General features: G+C 61.5%; 1 protein-coding gene across 16 annotated transcripts in view; it reads right to left on the bottom strand.

Moving 5' to 3' along the window:
- Nucleotides 1-1,572: 1,572 nt before the first annotated feature.
- RBFOX3 (RNA binding fox-1 homolog 3) overlaps nucleotides 1,573-17,256 on the bottom strand; it is a 512,287-nt gene continuing 496,603 nt past the window's right edge. For 6 of the 16 annotated variants that reach the window (XM_032241461.1, XM_032241463.1, XM_032241460.1 and 3 more), the window contains 9 exons: nucleotides 15,998-16,051; nucleotides 15,101-15,193; nucleotides 13,619-13,679; nucleotides 9,514-9,567; nucleotides 9,247-9,379; nucleotides 8,624-8,804; nucleotides 7,532-7,593; nucleotides 6,518-6,596; nucleotides 4,067-4,756 (listed from right to left, as the gene is read on the bottom strand). In XM_032241461.1, coding sequence (XP_032097352.1) covers nucleotides 4,712-4,756; nucleotides 6,518-6,596; nucleotides 7,532-7,593; nucleotides 8,624-8,804; nucleotides 9,247-9,379; nucleotides 9,514-9,567; nucleotides 13,619-13,679; nucleotides 15,101-15,193; nucleotides 15,998-16,051 — 762 coding nt within the window. In that variant the 3' untranslated portion in view covers nucleotides 4,067-4,711. Of the gene's footprint in view, nucleotides 3,097-4,066; nucleotides 4,757-6,517; nucleotides 6,597-7,531; nucleotides 7,594-8,623; nucleotides 8,805-9,246; nucleotides 9,380-9,513; nucleotides 9,568-13,618; nucleotides 13,680-15,100; nucleotides 15,194-15,997; nucleotides 16,052-17,256 lie in introns of those variants that run through there. The other 10 variants (XM_032241470.1, XM_032241471.1, XM_032241467.1 and 7 more) reach the window with 6 other exon arrangements.

Below are 17,256 nucleotides of genomic sequence, written 5' to 3'. Positions count from 1 at the left end.
ACATTCTTCCATGTCTCACGCGTGGTCCCAGGAGAAGCGTTTGCCAAGGATGTGGGGCAGGAGGGTCCCTCTGCTGACCCCCTGTGGCCTGAAACCACCGGGCGCTGTCCTGGGTGGAGGGCAGGTGAACACGAGCTGACTCGACTTTTTTCGGCTGTGGCGGTTCCTGGGAACCCTTTGAGCCTCTCTTTCCCGTCTGGAACCAGGGGGATCTGGGGAGGGGCTCCTGGCCTCTCCGTGTCCTCTGCGGCGGTGGGGGTGTGCAGCATGCATGCTGCCCTTCCTTCATGAAGTCTTTTAAGTGCTGGTTTCTCTGAATATTTTATGCAGAGAAGGGAAAATTTATAATGGCAATTATTTTCTCACAGTCTGGTGAGCAAGCAATTAGGAGTAAGGGGGCTTAGCAGAGCGTGGCGTGTGGCAGAAACACACCGCCCTGGCTCCCCAGCCCCACCGCCGTGCAGGGCTCGCGTGCGGGAGAATTAACATGCTGGCGTGTAAGCCTGTGTCCCTCTGCCGGCTGTAACTGCTCTGAAATAAACGATCCGACACTGTGAAAAACGCTGGAGTCCTGGTATGATGGGCGAGGGCAGCGCCAGCCCAGCCTCGGACGCTGGCTCCCTGTCCAGCTCCAGCCCCTGCCAGCCTTAGGCGTCTGAGCTCCGGGTTCAGGTTCTGCCACTCAACTTTCCGTCCCGTCTTCAGCCGACCCTTTGCAGCTGTGCTCTAGCTCTTGTGGGTTCACCTTGAAGCAACACAGCTCCTCATGGGCCCCAGCTCGGGCTAGACCGGGGTGCAGAACCAGCTGGGGCACCAGCCACGTGTGCCTCTGTACCATGTCCCCCCACCCTCCAGGTCCGTGCTCGCTCTGGCATTGGATCGACCAAGCACAGCTGTGTGACCCCCCAGGTCTAACCCTTCTGCCTCCTGGGTTTTTTGTTTTTTTTTTTTTTTTTTTGGCGAGGGGGAGGGACAGTCTTGCTCTGTTGCCCAGGCAGGAGTGCAGTGGCATGCTTACCTCACTGCAGTCTCTGCCTCCCAGGTTCAAGTGATTCTCCTGCTTCAGCCTCCCAGGTAGCTGGGACTACAGGCATGCACCACCACAGGTGGCTAATATTTTATTTTTAGTAGAGACAGGGTTTCACCATGTTGGCCAAGCTATTCCTGAACTGGCCTTAGGTGATCCGCCTGCCTTGGCTTCCCAAAGTGCTGGGATTACAGGCGTGAGCCACCACACCCAGCCTCCTGAGGTGCATTCTGCTCTGTGAGGTCATGCTGTGCCCAGTGTGTGGTGTGCCCAGGAAAGAAGGGACTGAGGCAGGCCAGGTAACACAAAGCCACCATGAGCTGCCACCACTCAGCCCATCCTGGGGTGGGATGCAGAGGACCCACATGGACTCGAGGACTGGGACTGGAAAGTCTCTTGCCTAGAAGGGCCTTCTGATGCCACTGCCACCTGGCTACAGACCAAGGCAGGGCTGCGTCCCATCCTGGCCCCAATCCTGCACCTTGGGCCGCTATGCCCTCCACCCACCGGGCCCGGGAGCTGCCAGAGCATACAGAGTTGTCCTTGTTGGAAGAAAGAAATCTTTATTAATAATCTTAATAATAATACTGTTAATTTGAATGGTCACACCTTGGAAGCATACAGAATGGTAAGAAAGGAAGCCCGGGGCTCGGCTGCAGTCCTGGGGATCTGGGCCGGGGGGTGAGCTGCTGCAGGAGAAGGGTCCGGAACAGCAGAGGGACCGGGGCTCTGTACAGAGGACAAAGCCAGAGGCAGGGCGGGGAGCTATGTACAACGGGAATAGAAAAGGAGAATTCCATTTCGAGAGCTTCAGTAGCTGATGCTGAATAGAAAGTGAGGTGTATTCTTAAATTTTTGACGTTTCATGAGACAGCGGAGCTGCGTCGGGAGCCTGGAGTTTCTGCTGCTTGCCTCAGTGCTCCCTACCTCGAGAGGGGCTCCTCCCTGCCACCTGCTCTACTCCTGCTCTGCCTGCCCGAGAGCTTGGCTGTCCTTGGTGCTGCTCCTGCCACCTGGACACCTGAGGGGTGGGCTCAGGCTCCCCCACGCCCTGCCCTTCCCGTGGGCCTCTGCTCTGTGTCCGTCCAGGCCCACGGCCACTGTGACTCCTAACCTTGTGGTGCGGCCGGGCGCTGGCCCATCCCTGGGTGCCCCTGGTGGGACTGGGCTCGCAGGGGCACGGCAGGGAGGGCCGGGTCCCAGCAGGCAGCACGAGGTCAGACTTGGTGTGCACAGGCCCTGGGCCTCCTCCAGAAAGCGAGTGACAGCCAGAAGCAGCATGTCCTCGGCCTCAGGGCCTGCCTGGCCACGCTCGGCAGTGTGAGGAGTGGCTCCTGGCTGGCCGGGGTTCCTTCGTTCTCCACTGGGGTGCCCCTGAGTCCTGGAGCCAGGTCAGCCCTTTCTGTTGGAGTCGGCTCTGGGCTGCTGTCGGATGGCTTCCTTGCCAGGCCGGGGGCACGGGCGGGACTGCCGGGCACGAGGGAGGTGGGACGCAGAGGATGCGACACAAGGGTGATGGGGCCCAGTTAGCCCCTGGGATGAAAGCCGCCCGCACCCCCAGCCCCGCCGGCCCCGCCCCGGCACAGCTGGGCACAAAGGTAAGTCTTGTTCCAGTGCCTCCCTGCTCAGGCCCGGGCCTGCTCCGTGCTGCTGAGCCCCACACTGCCTTGGGAGTAGGGGGCTGGGAAAGGAAGACCGGATTGAAAACAGAGCCCCCCACAGGCCCCGCAAGGGAGGCCCCTTCTCCTCCAACTTCCCCACTGCCTGAGATGGAGGGGGGCGTCCCCACTGTGCTGCCAGCCAGGGCGGGGACGAGCGACGAGGCGGGGCCGTCCTGTCCCGGGCTCCTCAGTGCCCCTGCCGGCGCGCTCCCTCGGTGCGGGCGTGTGGCCGGGACGCGGGACGTGGACTTGGTTGGATGCCTCTTGGTTTGGTTGGTTTTCTTGTTGCTTGGATCTTAACATCTTTTTTTGTTTTTTTTTTTTTGTTTTGTGATTTTTTTTTGTTTTTTGTTTTTTTGTTTTGTTTTTGCCCTTTATGGTCCGAGAAGGAAACGCTGGAAGGTTTCACTACAACAGAAACAGAAAGGCAGGACTTGCAGCATCTCAGGGGCAGGCGCGGCAGGCCGCATGGCATGGGGCCCCTGGCCTGAAGTGCTGGCGCCCCCACAACTGCCCCCCAGCTTCCGGGACCCTCATCTTTCAGGGCTGAGTGTGGGTGGACGCCAGGATGGGGCCCAGGCAGCCCGGGATGGGAGGAGACAGAGGTGGGCAGGACAGGGCGAGGGGAGAGGCTGGGCCAGTGCAGGCCCCGAGGCAGCCCGGGTGGGACAGCGGCAGTGAGGGTCTGGCCACGGGAGGTGGAGAGCCGGGCTCCCCACGGCAAGGGCCCGGTGGGCGGCAGGAACTCAGCCCTGGCTGGTGGGGAACCTACCCCTCCAGCTGGCCTTCCTGTCCCAGGAGCCCGGCTGTGGCACACTCGGAGCCTGAAGCTACTTTTCTCTGTCATGGAGGTTCAGATCTGAGTGCCCCAGGCCAGCCCCAGGAAAGGACTGTGCCTGTCTTGGCTGGCTTTTCCCAGGCGGACCAGCGGCTGCCCGGGGCTGTGCTTGGCTGAAGTCGCAGCCAGTGTCTCCCCAGAAGCGCCATGCGCCAGGCTGGCCAGTCCTAGGGCTGGGGAGGGGGTGTCCCGTGGGCCACAGGGCCCTCCCTGCCTACAGTCCCCCTAACGCAGGGAGGGCCTAAGCAAGGGCCCATCTGCCCTCTTCCTTCTGGAATGTACCCCAATAAAGACATTTCGGGGACTGGGGACAGGAAGAGTAGGCTGTACCTCCAGTAGGCTGTACACTCCTGCCCCCGCCCCGAGCAAGTCTGGCCTGGCTTCCACCCTGTGGTGCTAAGGGGTGCCCTGATGAGAGACCGGGACACGCCTTTCCACATTGCCGTTTCTCGCAGCAGCAGTGCTAAGGAGTCGCGGAGACCGGTGTGACCACAGCAGTTCGCACACCATGCGACATGCTTGTGACTACGTCGGCAAGGATTATCGTCAATAAAATTTAATTAAAAATATTAGTTTCAGCCGATGGGGCAAGGAGGAGCGACAGCTAGTCCTGTGGTTGGCTGGGTGGAGGCTGGCAGGAGCACCCTCAGCCAGGGACCCACACTGGGCGCCTGGAGCCCCTCCCTCCCTGCGTCAGGGTGCCACACACTAGGGCTGTGGCATGGGGCTGGCTGGGTGGCTCTGGGGGAGGCCCTGCCGGGCGTTTCTGCCACTCTGTGCAGCCTGGCAGGCCAGGACACGAGGCTCTTGCCCTCACAGGGCGCTACTGCCCCTCCGGGCTCGGGGGCGGCCTGGTCTCCTGGCCCAGCCTGGACCCCGTGGTGTGCGTACCGTACCTGCATGGCTGGGGCAGTACAACATCAACAAACACAAAGTAGGAAATCACGGTTTCAGACATACAGGAAAAACCAGGGTCAAAGACACACACACCAGCACCGGTGGGGTGGGGAGACCAGCTGGCTGGAGAGGAAAACTACAGACTTTAGAGTCGCAGAGGGCCAGCCGCGCGTGTCGCTGGCCGGGAGGGGTGCACTGTCTTCCTGGTGGCTGTGCCTGGTTTTGGGCTGTTGGGTGTGGTTTGTGAGAGGCAGTCAGTGTGAATGCTGTTAGGGGCTGGGTCTCTTGCTAGTAGGGGGTGAAGCGGCTGTACCCTCCTCGGCAGAGGCTAGCCTGCAACATCAAAGATGAAAAACAGCCAATCAGTACCGCCTTTTGAGAGAGGGGAAAAAGCAAAAAGAAAAAAAAACCAAGGAAAACCAAAAAGAGAAATAGCTAAGTCTTGTGTTCGTTCCCCCTAACGTCCTTGGGAAGAAAGGAGCTGGGTTGTCAGGTCGGCAGGAGGGCTAGGGCCTGCCTCTGTCGTGGTCATTGGGGCCAGCGGTGGGGGTGCTCTGGGGTCATGGCCAGCAGCACTTCGGGGTCATGAGCTTTGAGTTGTGTCTGGCTCACGTCTCTGGGCCAGGTCTGGCTTCTCACTGTCCTTATGCAAAGGGGGGTCCCAGCTCGAGCCCCACCTCCTCGCACCCCAGCAGGGCAGCGCGGGGCATCTTCAGAGGGTTGAGGGAACTCCTGGCGGGTTCCTGGGCCTTGGCTCAAGAGCCTGGGGCCACTGAAGCTGGTTATGCTGGGAGAGGAAAGCTTTCTGGGCACAGTGCCAGAGCCTCGCTCTCTGGGGGTCCCTGGGTCCTCCTGGGCCCACCGAGGGCCCAGCCCTGCCCTGCTGGGGAGAACTGGTGCTGGGTGTTCCAGCCTCCCATGTCCTAGGCTGCCCCTAGTCATGGAGGGCTCCGAAGGAGCCTCCCGCCCTCCAACCACCCGGTTTTGCCAGAAAAGGGAAGAACATGGCAAGCGTGTTGAGAAGAAAAATTGGGGAAAAAATAGAAAATCTTAAAAATAAAAAGCGAAGACACAAGAGGGAACCCTCTGTGCATTAATGAAAGCCTTTAGCGTGCAGCTGCACGGAGGGCCCGGGAGCCGGGGGGTCGTGCCTCCATCCGGGTGGGGCTGTGCCGCGCCCCGTCAGACCCGCTCCCGTGACTGACTGCAGCCGCCACAGGCTGCTGGGGGTGTCTGAGGCTCGTTAAAAATGGAAAAAGACAAAACAAAAATTGGAGGGAGTCATCGAAACCAAGGAAGATGGGAAAATCCATCCTGCCTCTGAAGCTCCTCCCTCCTCACTCCCCAAGATGTTTTCATCTTTGATGCTGGATACCAAGCTAGCTAAAACCTCACACCCCGGGGCTGGGACCGGTGGGCACAGGAGGCAGGTGTCCGCTGGAAGCAGCTCTGGGTGCAGAGTGAGCTGGGCTGCACGTGTCGACAGCTGGCCACACACACACACATACAGACACGCCACGCCGCACACCTCCCGCCCCGCCCTCCACCCCACAGCCCGAGGGAGGCGGCTGGGGAAGAGCAGGCAGGAAGCCAGGAGCCAGGGCCTGGTGAGAAGCAGCCAGTGGCCTGCCCTCCCTGCCTGGGTGTGAGGGGCCGCGGTGGTGCGGGCGGGCCGTGGGGGTGCAGCATGGGCAGAAACGGCCAGCCCCTGGGGGGGGCCTTGGGAGCTTCTGCTGGGAAGGAGAGTAGCCCTGGTTTAATTTCGGTTTTCCTGGTGGTGGGAATGGAGGGGCCTTAACAGGACTTTATTATCTTGATGGGGTCAGGGAAATGGATCAGGCACACTGGGGTGCTTCCCAGAGGACCAGGTCTGGTGGGCCAACCAGCCTTTCAGCCCGCTTCCCCGCAACTAAGAGTGGGCAGGAGGGGCTGGCCCTCCCCTCTTCCTGACTCACATCCAGGCCGTGCGCCTTCCAAAATCTCCGGGACCAAGGCTCGGCCTCTCCCCCCAGGGCCTCGCCACCCACCCCAGCTGCAGCGCTGCACCCCGCTGTTCGGACTGGCACCCAGGGCTGGTGGGCCCGGGCTCCTTACCATGGTTCCAATGCTATAGGTCGCCGCGGGCCCAATGGTGTGATGGTACGGGTCAGCAGCTGCGTAGACTCTGCCGTAACTGGGGAAGAGCATGGAGAGGGTGTGGGAGGGGGTGGGCACGGTGAGGGGCGGCAACGGCCTCCCACCTCCTTCCAGACACTGCACGGGCACCCTCCAGCCAGGTCCCATCTGCAAGGCACCCTCCCGCCTGCAAGTCCTACCCTTCTTTCTTGTTGAGAAGGAAGCTTCTGGAACACAATAGGCTACACTCTCAATATGCCCACTGAGTGCTGACCCTGACGGCGGGGGTAGGGGAGTGTGTTCTACTCAGTGCTACGTTGGGGGGAAAAGCGTACTCACAGAGCTTGCCTGAAGGGAAAGCAAACTTCCACCCCAAAAAGAATGGGGTGAATGCTGGGGAGGGTTTCAAGAGAAGAGAGGAAGGGCCAGTGGGAGGGACCAGGGACGCCGCCCGCAAGAACATGACACTGCGTCCCGCACAACTTTCCTTTCGCCAGTTCGCCTGTGCAGGGAACTCAGCTCCTTAGAGGGCACGGCTGGGCCACAGCGCCCTGCACACACACAGACTTGACAGGGAGATGGAGCCAGGGACTGCCGGGAGGGAGGGGTTGCAAGCAGTCCCCAGGCCAGAGCGGCGGAGCTCAGCGGCCAATGGGCCAGATACCCACGGGGAAAGGCCCTAGGCTAGGCTGCCCAGGGAGGAAGCACTCAAGCATCTGCCCCCGAGACAGCCAGGGGGGCGCGGGGCGGGGGGCTGGGAACCAGAGATGCTGTTTGCTACCTGGAGTTTCCACAGCCTCCCCACGGGGCAAGCAGGAAGGGACTGAAGTCAGGAGCTCACTGGCTCGAGGGCCACACTCAGCCCTGCTCCCGTCCTGACCCTGCTCCCACCGGACCCGGAAAGGTGGGTTATGCCTCCTGCCTGTCTGGGCCCAGCCCCCCAAGGGATCCTTGTCCATCTTTTGCCCACCCCACTCTGGCACCTGGCCTTACCTGTCACTGTAGGCTGCCGCCGCTGCAGCGGGCTGAGCGTATCTGTAGGCTGCATAGCCTCCCTGCAGGGTAAGTGGGAGAGACAGCAGAGGGGCTTAGTGGGGCTCCCCAGGGAAGGGGTGAGTGGGGAGACAGACAGACCCTGTGCGGGTGGGGCCCGAGAGGGATGCAGGCCTCCCAGCCTCGGCCAGGGAATGGGTAGGTGGTGCCTGGCCTGGGCCCCTAGCTCCCTAACGCAGATCAGAGGATGCAGGCGGCCAGGTGGTAGTGTGGGGTGAGGCAGGTCTGCCTTCCATTCATTCACTCATTCATTCACACACCCATCTGTGCACTCCAACACACTAGCCGGGACCAATAACCCATCTGGCTGGGTGCTAGGCCTTGGCACAGAAGAGGTGCCCACAGACCTGCCACCAGGCCAGTGAGGCCTGACATGGATGCTGAGGGGCTGGGAGAACCCACAGTGCCTCTGGAGGGGGTCCTGGACACCAGGAATGGTCAAGGGCAAAGGGCAAAAGAGGACGTGAGCTCTGTCCTGGCCTCAGATGAGCAGGTAACTGAATTGTGGGCAACTGCCCAGGACTGAAGGGTGGCTGGGTACAAGGGGTGGGGCCGTCGGTGAGTCTGAGCCAGAAGCAGCAGGTGCCGCCCCATGAAGGGGGAGAGAGGCTAACAGACTTCCATCAGGGTGGGTAAGACCGCAGCACAGGCACGCAGGGGCCCTGCCTCCCGGCCCCTCTCGAAGCCCGTCCTGGACATGGGTACGTTAGGGGGCTCACTCCCTGACCACAGCATGGTTAGAGAAGTGGCAGAGTTCCACTACCCCCATTATATGAACCCTTGCCAATGGGAAGATGCCTTCAGCTTACAGGGCTGCTGGGTGACCCATTAACTGCTCCATTGATGGACACAGGCCACCAGACTGTGCTGTGCTGGGATTCCCAGGGACGCCATGCTCTAGGCAGACATGGTGCCCGTGCCCTCGAGGCTTCAAGGTGGGGTGGGATGGGAGGAGCAGGGAGACGCTGACTTCTCACTGAGACAAACAGAAGGCCTGATCCCACCCGCCCCTCCCCTTGGGGCCGCACTTACATAAATCTCAGCACCATAAAATCCATCCTGATACACGACCCTGGAAGCAAACGGACAAGAAAGTGGTGGGAACGCTGGAGAGGTGGGGTAGGCCGGCTCCGGTGTCTGCTGAGGAGGGAGGGGGCACGGTGCCAGCCCCGCCCATGGGACTGGCATTTTAACAAGCGTTTGCTCCAGTGCCCTGTTTTGGTATAACAATAGAGTAACACCCTTGCTGATCAGCTCCTTTCTCCCACAAACCCCGGGGCCCATGGCCCACCCGACCCCAGGCAGCTGTGCCCTCCCTTTCAGTGGTGGAGGGCACCAGACCCCAGGGAATGGGACTGAGAGGGCTCAGAGAAGTCCCTCGCTCAAATCAAGAGTGGACGACGCCCCCATTAAAGCATCCCGACAAGGTTCTGGGGCCCTGAAAGTCCCCGCAAATGCCGGGGACCTTGCCAATGCCTGCCGTGATGGGGATGGGGGTGACGGTAATGGAGGCACTTGCAGGGCTGCGTTCTGGGGGCTCCCATGACCCCCCCCCCCGGGTCTGGAAAGGCTGCCTAGCCCCTCGCACTGCGCAGGGCCTCCCCAGCTCCCTCCTCCCCACCCTCCCCGCCTCTCCGGCTGGCCCAGGTACTCACGCTCCGTAAGTCGGGATGGGGGGCGGGGGCGGCGCAGCCCGAAATGTGTTATACACGGCCCGGCCCCGGCCCCGAAGATGTGCGCCCCGGTAGGCAACGGCTGTGCCGGTGGTGGGGTAGGGGAACCCCGTCACTGCAGGGAAGGGGGCCCGAAACATGTGTGAGAGGCGCGGTGGGGTCCCACCTGACCCCACCCCTCAGGCCCCCGGCGCCCCACGGGGCCAACTGGCCGGTCTTGTCCCGTTCCTGCCCCGCCCCAGCCTTTACCTGCATAGAATTCAGGCCCATAGACGGCGCCGACCACTGGATTTAGCTTCCAGCCTAAAATAGAAGCACAGAGACTAGTCACTGCCTTCCGACACTTTTCCCACCAAAACTTATGCCTGGGCACCCCAGCGACACCAGTGGAGCCCTTGGGAACGCTCCCTGCACCAGGACCTCTTCCCACCCCAACCCAAGTGCTGGGTTCAAAACGCCAGGGCCTGCTGGTTCCGGACCCTTCCGCCTGAGGCTCTGTTAGGATTCTTTCCAAATTGTGGTCCTCCCCAGACTGCCCCTGAGCTACCCTCAGCCCTTGGCATCATCCCCAGAAGCCTGGGTTACCCACCTCCCAGAAGAGAACTGGGGACGGGAAGTGGAACTTGTAATCTACCTGCCTGCAGCCATAGCTGGGATGAGGGTTTCTGGAGCTGACTCAGCACCGCCCCACCATCCGAGCTCCAGCGGCCAGAGGCTGCAGGAAAGGCCCTTGGCCTCTGCCCATAGCCTCTCCCCACTGCCTGCCAAAGTCCCCTCCGGCTCCCTCTTGCCAGTGCTGGGACAGGCTCTCACTTTCCTCCCACCCTCATCTTTCCCCAGAGCGGCCGTCTGGGAGGGTGGTGTGGGGAGCAGGTGGAGGAGGAAAGGGCGTTTGCACTGAGGATGAGAGGATGGCTGCTTTTCCTCTATGCTCTGTGTGAGCCACATGGACTGAAACCCACTGGGTCCTCACTGCCCAGTGAGCCATCGCGCCCTCCCCATTTTGCAGATGAAGAAACAGAGGCCTGGCGAGGCACAGCAACCTCCCGTCACCAGCTGGGGAGTGGCAGAGCCAGGGATCCCAGCCTGCAGCCCCCAGCTAGACCCACATTCCTGGCGACGCACTGGGTCCCAGGCTGTAATCTACATTCCAGCCTCTCCCTTCCTGCAGGTGGGCTGGTCTTCCTCTCCCACGGGGGACCCAGGAGCAGGGCAAAGACCTGCTCCACCTGGCGGCCTCTTCGGGGGAAACCAGCTGCCTTGGAGCAGGTTCCGGCTCCAGGCATTCTGATAGTCTAAGCAGGAGGGCTTCTGACAAGGCCCATCCCCTCACCCCTCCTCCGTGGACCAAGGTCTTATCTTTGCAGTGTGCCCTGTGGGCCGGCTCCTTGTCCCTTTGCGCTGGGTGGGGAGGAACAGCAGGGAACAGGGCCCACTGGTCAGCTGGAGATATATATATGGAGAGGGTGGCAATGGCTCCAGGCCACGTGTGAGCCCCTGACCCAGATTCTACCAACCCCACTGCAGGACAGGCAGACCGGGGGCAGTGAGGACAGAGCGGCGGGGTCTGTTCCTCCCTCAGGTCAACTCTTCACCCCGCCCTGCATCCCCGGCCACCAGCACATGACCTTGTGTCTGGATGTCACTGCTGGGACTCTGGAATCATCAGGAGGGAAGAAACTTTTTTTTTTCTGGAGCGGAGTGGGGGACAGGGTCTTGCTTTGTTGCCCAGGCTGGAGGGCAGTGGACAATCACTGCTCCCTGCAGCCTCGACCTCCTGGGCTCAAGCGGTCCTCCTACCTCAGCCTCCCGAGTAGCTGGGGCCATAGGTCGCTGCCGCCACACCCCCAGCTAATTTAAAACATTATTTGTAGAGACAGGGTCTCCCTGTGTTGCTCAGGCGGGTCTTGAAGTCTTGGGCTCAAGGGATCCTGCCACCTTAACCACCCAAGTGCTGGGATTACAGGTGTGAGCCAGAGCTGACTCTTCTTACTAGAAGGTCCAGGATGGAACAGAGTCCTGGAGACCCTGAACTCCAAGCCCAGGCTCCCCCAGGCTCCAACCAGTGGCTCTTCTGGGTCCACTCTGGGTGAGTGACACTTAGAGGCTGTATGTCTGCCTCACATGGCCCTGGGCACCTTGACCTGTTCCTTCTGCCTTCCTGGGTGCCCTCACCTGTCAATTCTAGCTCTCTGGGGGCCTCTACCTGTCTCTGCTGGCTCTGTTTCAGTGTCTGGACCCCAGATGGCAGAGGCAGCCTGAGACTTGCCTGGATGGCCTCCGTTCTAACATACATAGTTAACACCTGGGCAAACCTGGTGAGTTTGTTTTCTACAGTGGAAACCTCTGCCCCCAACTGATGAGCTTTAGAGTGCTGCGGAGTGCTGAAGCCAAGTCATGCTGCACTCAGGCCACCAGAGCCCATGGGCTGGCTTCGGTGACAACCTGCAGAGAACCCAGGGCCATCCCACTGCAGCCTTCTGTGCCCAGGATGACAAAGACATTGAGATGAAACGTTTCTTGCTGCAAAGGCGGGCAGAGGTTGTCACCTCCCTCCATTCCCTGATGTCCCACTGGCGTTGGTTCCGTGCCCCTCATAAGCCTCACAGCCCGAGGCCTTTCAGGGATGGGTCCATTCTGAATTCCGTGCTTCCCTGAATTCTCATTTCTGCCCAGATAGCGGTAGGTGTGGCTCCTGGGTGCAGAGTGGGCAGCTGGTTCCAGAGATTTCGCAGCCCCGCCGGTTGATCACCTGTACCCAGTAAAAACGTCTACTGCTTTTACTTCCTGTGCCAAGTGCCAGGTCACAGAAGAGTCACACCCAGGAAGCACTCAGGATGCTTGCAAAGCAGGAGCACTCTCGTTTTTTTTTTGAGATGGAGTCTCGCTCTGTTGCCCAAGCTGGAGTACAATGGCACGATCTTAGCTCATTGCAGCCTCCGCCTCCCAAATTCAAGCAATTCTCCTGTCTCTGCCTCCTGAGTAGCTGGAATTATGGGCATGCGCCACCATGCCCGGCTACCTTTTGTATTTTTAGTAGAGATGGGGTTTCACGATGTTGGTCAGGCTGGTCTCAAATTCCTGACCTCGGGTGATCCATTTGCCTTGGCCTCCCAAAGTGCTGGGATTACAGGCATGAGCCACGGCGCCTGGCCCGCATTCCCAAATTTTTAAAAAGCACTTGAGATGTGTAAGTCCTCAGAAAAGCAGGGTACGAGGCCAAGAGAATCACGTCTAACTTGGGCCAGGCCAGAGTCCCGGCCCCACGCCAGCACCAGACACCAGAAGAAGAGCTGGGGAGAGAGGTGGTGCATCGGGCAGTCCTGTCCAGGCTTCTGTGCTGGTCCCCGCCTGACTCCACATGTGGCCTATCACACGGGGCCATGAGAGGCCGGGGGAGAGCAGTCTGAGAGTCCATGTCGGCAGCGAGATCCATCCTGTCTAGGAGCAGTGCTGAGGCTTTTCAGGGGTCCGAGTGGGAAGCTGCTCGCTGTCAAGAATGAGAGGAGGCCCCAGTGCACGCCCGCTCCGCTCAAAGCAGGCCCCTCGCCTGATGGAGAGACTTGCAGTGGCCACCAGCGGTCCCTCTACCTCTCCAGAGCCAGCATTTAGCATCGGCAGATCCGTCTTCAAGGAAGACTGGCCACCTCCATTTGCAGTGTGGTGTGCACATGCAGGATTCCTCAGTTTACCCATGCATGCTGTGGACGGCAGGGCTCAGCCTGGGGTCTCAGTGCCCCCACCCACCTCGCAAAGCCCCAGGAAGGCAGTTCCTGTAATCACATCCCATGCAATCTGAGCACCTCCCCACTGGGCCCTCGCTCATGGTGCTTAGAGATGTCATCTGTCATTGAACAGCTCTGGGGGGTGGTGTCACTCTTCCTGTTTTGCAGATAAAGAAACTGGAGCTCAGGTCTAGAAGCACATCCAAGGCCTCCCGTGCCCCCGCTGCCCTCCCTGAGCCTGTCTACAACTGTGAATCGGTGCAGGTCTCTGCGTAGGAGCCTTCGAACTCAAGGTCCTGGGAGGAAGGAAGTCCTAATCCAGGAAGGCACTGCTGTCCCACTGTATCAGATGCCTGCATGTGAGGCCTCCAGGGGCCGCACATGCCTGGGAAAGCAAGACTCCAGGTGTGGCTGATTGTATGGGGCCAGGATCGGGGTGGGTGGCTCCCAGCTCTCCCTCCTGCCTCCTCTGCCCCACCCGCTTCCGGCAGGGAGCAGAGTAGCAGCCCAGGAGCTTGGACATTGGGGGTGGCGGCTGCTTAGAATCCAGGAAGGTCAGCCCACCGCAGCCTCAGCTCCCCCAGGGCCTCTGTCCTGCCCAGTGATCCTGGCAGCCTCCTGCCCCTTACCATTGGTGTAGGGGTTCCCGGTCTTCTTATTGGTCATAACTCGGGCCGTGGCATTATTGACCTGTCCAGAGAGGGAGGAGAGAGGGAGAGGGAGGGTTAGCCTCCTGCTGCCTGCCATCCAGAGCCTTGGTCCCCACTGCTCCCAGCATGGGCTAAAGCCCCGCCTGGCCCAGGACCCCAGACCCAGGCCTGCTGGCCTGTGTTCTTCACATGGCTATTCCCATAAACCCAGCCCCAGGCTCCTAGGCACCCCGGGATGGTGGGAGAAGCTCCCTGGTGGACTCTCCACAAAGTGCTCTCTGACCAGAACCAGCTAAAAGGCTGGTCTCCAGGATGCCCTCTGCTCCCTGAGGATGCCAAGGCCCACCTAGGCACGGGAACCAAGATGGCTACATGCCTCTCCTGGATGATGCACCCTTCTCTGAGGCCAGAGTCCTCAATGCTGCAGAACACAGAGCTCTGCTGTGGGGCCCGTGTGCCCCAGGAGGATGAGTCTGCCAGGGAGGGGACTCTGGGCACACAGGCCACCCATTTTCCACACATAAGCCCAGGTGAGGCTGTCTAGGGGCAGCCTGGGATGGAGAGGACGAGGCGTGTGTGGAAGGGAGTTGAGACTAGCAGAGGTGATGGGCCCCAGGAAGGGGTCTGGCCTGTTCTGCCTCCCCCACATCCTCAGTGTGAGCCCCGAGGGCATGGGGCTGCAGCCTGGCTGAGCCAGTGCTGTCCGAAGTCTAGAAACCTCCTCTCAGGCCTTCACCGCCTGCCCAAGGGCTCTGCCTTAGTGGCTGGCCCCGGCCCTCCTCCAGCCACCCTCTGGCTGCCCTGCCTTCTGGGGGACCCAGCTCCAGACACCCAGGCCGCAGCAAGGGAACACAGCCCACTGGCACTCTGGGCCTCCGGTGAGCAGGGAAGCAGGGGAAAGAGTGGGGTGGGTGTCAGGGAGGGACCCAGCGCCCCTCTCCCTGCTCCTCCTCAGGGCCGGGTCCCTTCCTCTGCCCTGGCCATTGCTGATGCTGACTCTGCTTCTACCCAAACAAGGGGTGGAGTGGGACCCAGGTGGGGCAAACTGCAGGGCCCGGGCCGGGCCATGTGGGGATGGGCTGGGGAGAGCCGCTGCTCCATGGTGGGCAGGGTCTGGGGATTAATGGCTCATGGCAGGGTGGGCTGGCCATGGTCCTTGAAGCTGCCGAGCCCCAAATACAGGATTTCTGGGGCTCCTGCAGTGTCTGGTTGGGGATAGGGCATCTCCCAGGAAAAGGAGGGAAGAGGCAGGGAAAAGGGGACCTCGGTGAGCCTGAAGGGGTGACAAGTGACAGGGCTCAGCAGGCAGCCAGTGACCCTGGCCTCAGTGCGCCCTTCCTCCCGCCCCAGGGGACCCTGGCCAGGCTCTCTGAAGGGTGCGGCAGCGGCGGGGTGGTCGGTTGGGGGGGGGGAGGTGGGCGATCTCGGGGCATCCCTGCTGCAGCACACTTATCTGAGCACCTCAATTTTCCGTCCCTCTACGATCGTCCCATTCAGCTTCTCCCGGGCTCGGTCAGCATCTGAGCTAGTTTCAAAAGTTACAAACCCAAAACCCTGTGAGCAGAGGAGAGGGAAGGACAGGCACGGAGAGAAGGACATAGGGCGAGGAAGAGGAGGAAGAGGAGGAGTGGGTGGGGACCAGGGGAAGGGGGGGAGAGAGAGAGAGGGGGTTGAGTCAGGTGAGTTGAGGCAGAGACGCAGGCAGCCCAGAGGTCTGTCGTGGGGCCACCAGCAGGATGCCAGGAGGGGTACGGGCCCCGGGAGGGCAGCTGCTGGCCTGGCCTGAGCCCAGCCTGAGCGGACCGCCTGGCATCTCCAAAGGGTCAGGCCAAAGCCACGTAAGAGATACTACCTGACCACGGGCCAGGCCTGCCCCCTGAACCCCACCTTGGGGTGGGGGGCCCAGGCTGGGCTTCAGGACCTGCAGGGGCAGCCCACCCGCCTCCACCCTCAGAGCCCAGGGTGGAGGGTTGTGCCTTCCCGGAAGGGGAGCAGGGCTTATCTCCGCTGGCCACCCTCCCCAGCGGGCCCTCTCTGTAGCCCCTCCCTCAAGCCTCAAGGCCAGTGGTCCCCTGGGGTGAGCAGTTAGTGGGGGTGGGACCCGGGCGCAGGGGCCCAGGGCTCTGGGGTGCAGGCAAGAGGTCCTGGTGGCTCAGAAAGAAAAAGCGGCAGCGGCAGCAACAACACAGACAGCTGGGGTGGGGGGTGGGGGGGTGGAAGAGCGGGGAGTACAAGCACCCGTGTCGCTCAGGGGTCCTCGGGCGTGAAGCTCTCCAGGAAGGAAACGCACATTTCACACGTTAGCCTGGCGGGACCTACAGCCGGCGCGGTAAGGCGGCAGCTCCGTGCGGCACCCACCTTGGAGCCCCGCTCGTTAAAGATGATCTCCACGTCTAAGATTCTTCCGAATTGCTGCAGAGACAGAGAGAGAGGGAACGGGGCAGACAGGAAAGGAAGGTTAAGACCGGGCCTAGCCTGTGCTCGGCCCTGGGCTCCCAGCTTGGGAGAGGAGCCCGGGAACCCCCTTCCACCTCTGGCCATGGAGTGGCTGGGACTTAGCCACTTGGACAGGGTGATGGTGGGGAGGGGGGCCCAAGGCGTCACCGAGAGGGTCCTTGGTGTGGCGTGTGGGCAGGGATGGCTCTCCCAGCCTCTCCTGGAGGCCCATGTCTCCCTTCCATCTTAGGGAGCTTTTCCTGCTGGGGCACTGCCTCCAGCTGCCAGCTGGGGACGGGGGTGGGCCTATCACCAGTGACCCCTCCTCGCCCTCCCGGGACTTGGCCACTTGGAGAGGGCTACAGTGGGGATAGGGTACCCAAGGCATTATCCCCCCCCACCCCAACTCACACTAAAGGTCTGCTGAGAGACCCTTCTCCAAAGGAAACAGAGGAGAGGAAGGGACATGAGTCCGTAGAAGGGACAAAGTGCCACAGAGAAAGGGAAGTGCCGGGGTCAGGAACGGGAGGTTGACGCCACTCGGGAGTAGGACCCCTGGTTGGGAAATGGGACCCTCAGTCCTCCCTGAGATGGGGAGGAGGTTGGGCAGGGGCACCATGGGGTGGAGGGCATGAGAAGAAGCGGCGGGTGGAGGGAGAGCCTGCTCAGGCCCCTGGGACCCTGCACAGCCTGCCGTGGGCCTGTGCTGGCGTAGGGTGCTGAGCAGCAGTGACCTGGCCCCAGGCCCCCCTGTGCAGGACGTGAGGGCCAGCGGGGTCGTGATGCTCCGCTGCCTTCTTCCCGCGCGTTGTTGGCCACAGTCCCCACAGGACAGCCCTGTCTCTCTCACGGGTACTGAGACCACGAGCCTGTGAACGGCTGGCCGGAACAATAGCTCTGAGGCCCCCAGGGCCTGTCCTGAAGCCTGCAGTGCAGGCAACTGATGGGGGTTTCCCAGCCACCTCCACACAGCCCTGGAGGCATGGGGCGCGGGGGGCAGCAAGGCCCAGTGAGGCCAGACAGCGATGAAATCCCAACTCTGCCAGGTGCTGAAGAGAGGGGGTAGCAACCCCCATCCTGCAGGGACCCAGGGAGCTGACGGGGGATGGTGCCCCGTCCTGCAGGGACCCGGGGAGCTGATGGGGGATGGTGCCCCGTCCTGCAGGGACCCGGGGAGCTGA

Source organism: Sapajus apella, unplaced genomic scaffold (assembly GCF_009761245.1).
Source record: "Sapajus apella isolate SASKATOON/1434 unplaced genomic scaffold, GSC_monkey_1.0 scaffold48, whole genome shotgun sequence".
In the NCBI taxonomy this organism is placed as follows: domain Eukaryota; kingdom Metazoa; phylum Chordata; class Mammalia; order Primates; family Cebidae; genus Sapajus; species Sapajus apella.
Note: the sequence above shows the minus strand (reverse complement) of the source record. Positions and strands in the feature narration are given on the sequence as shown.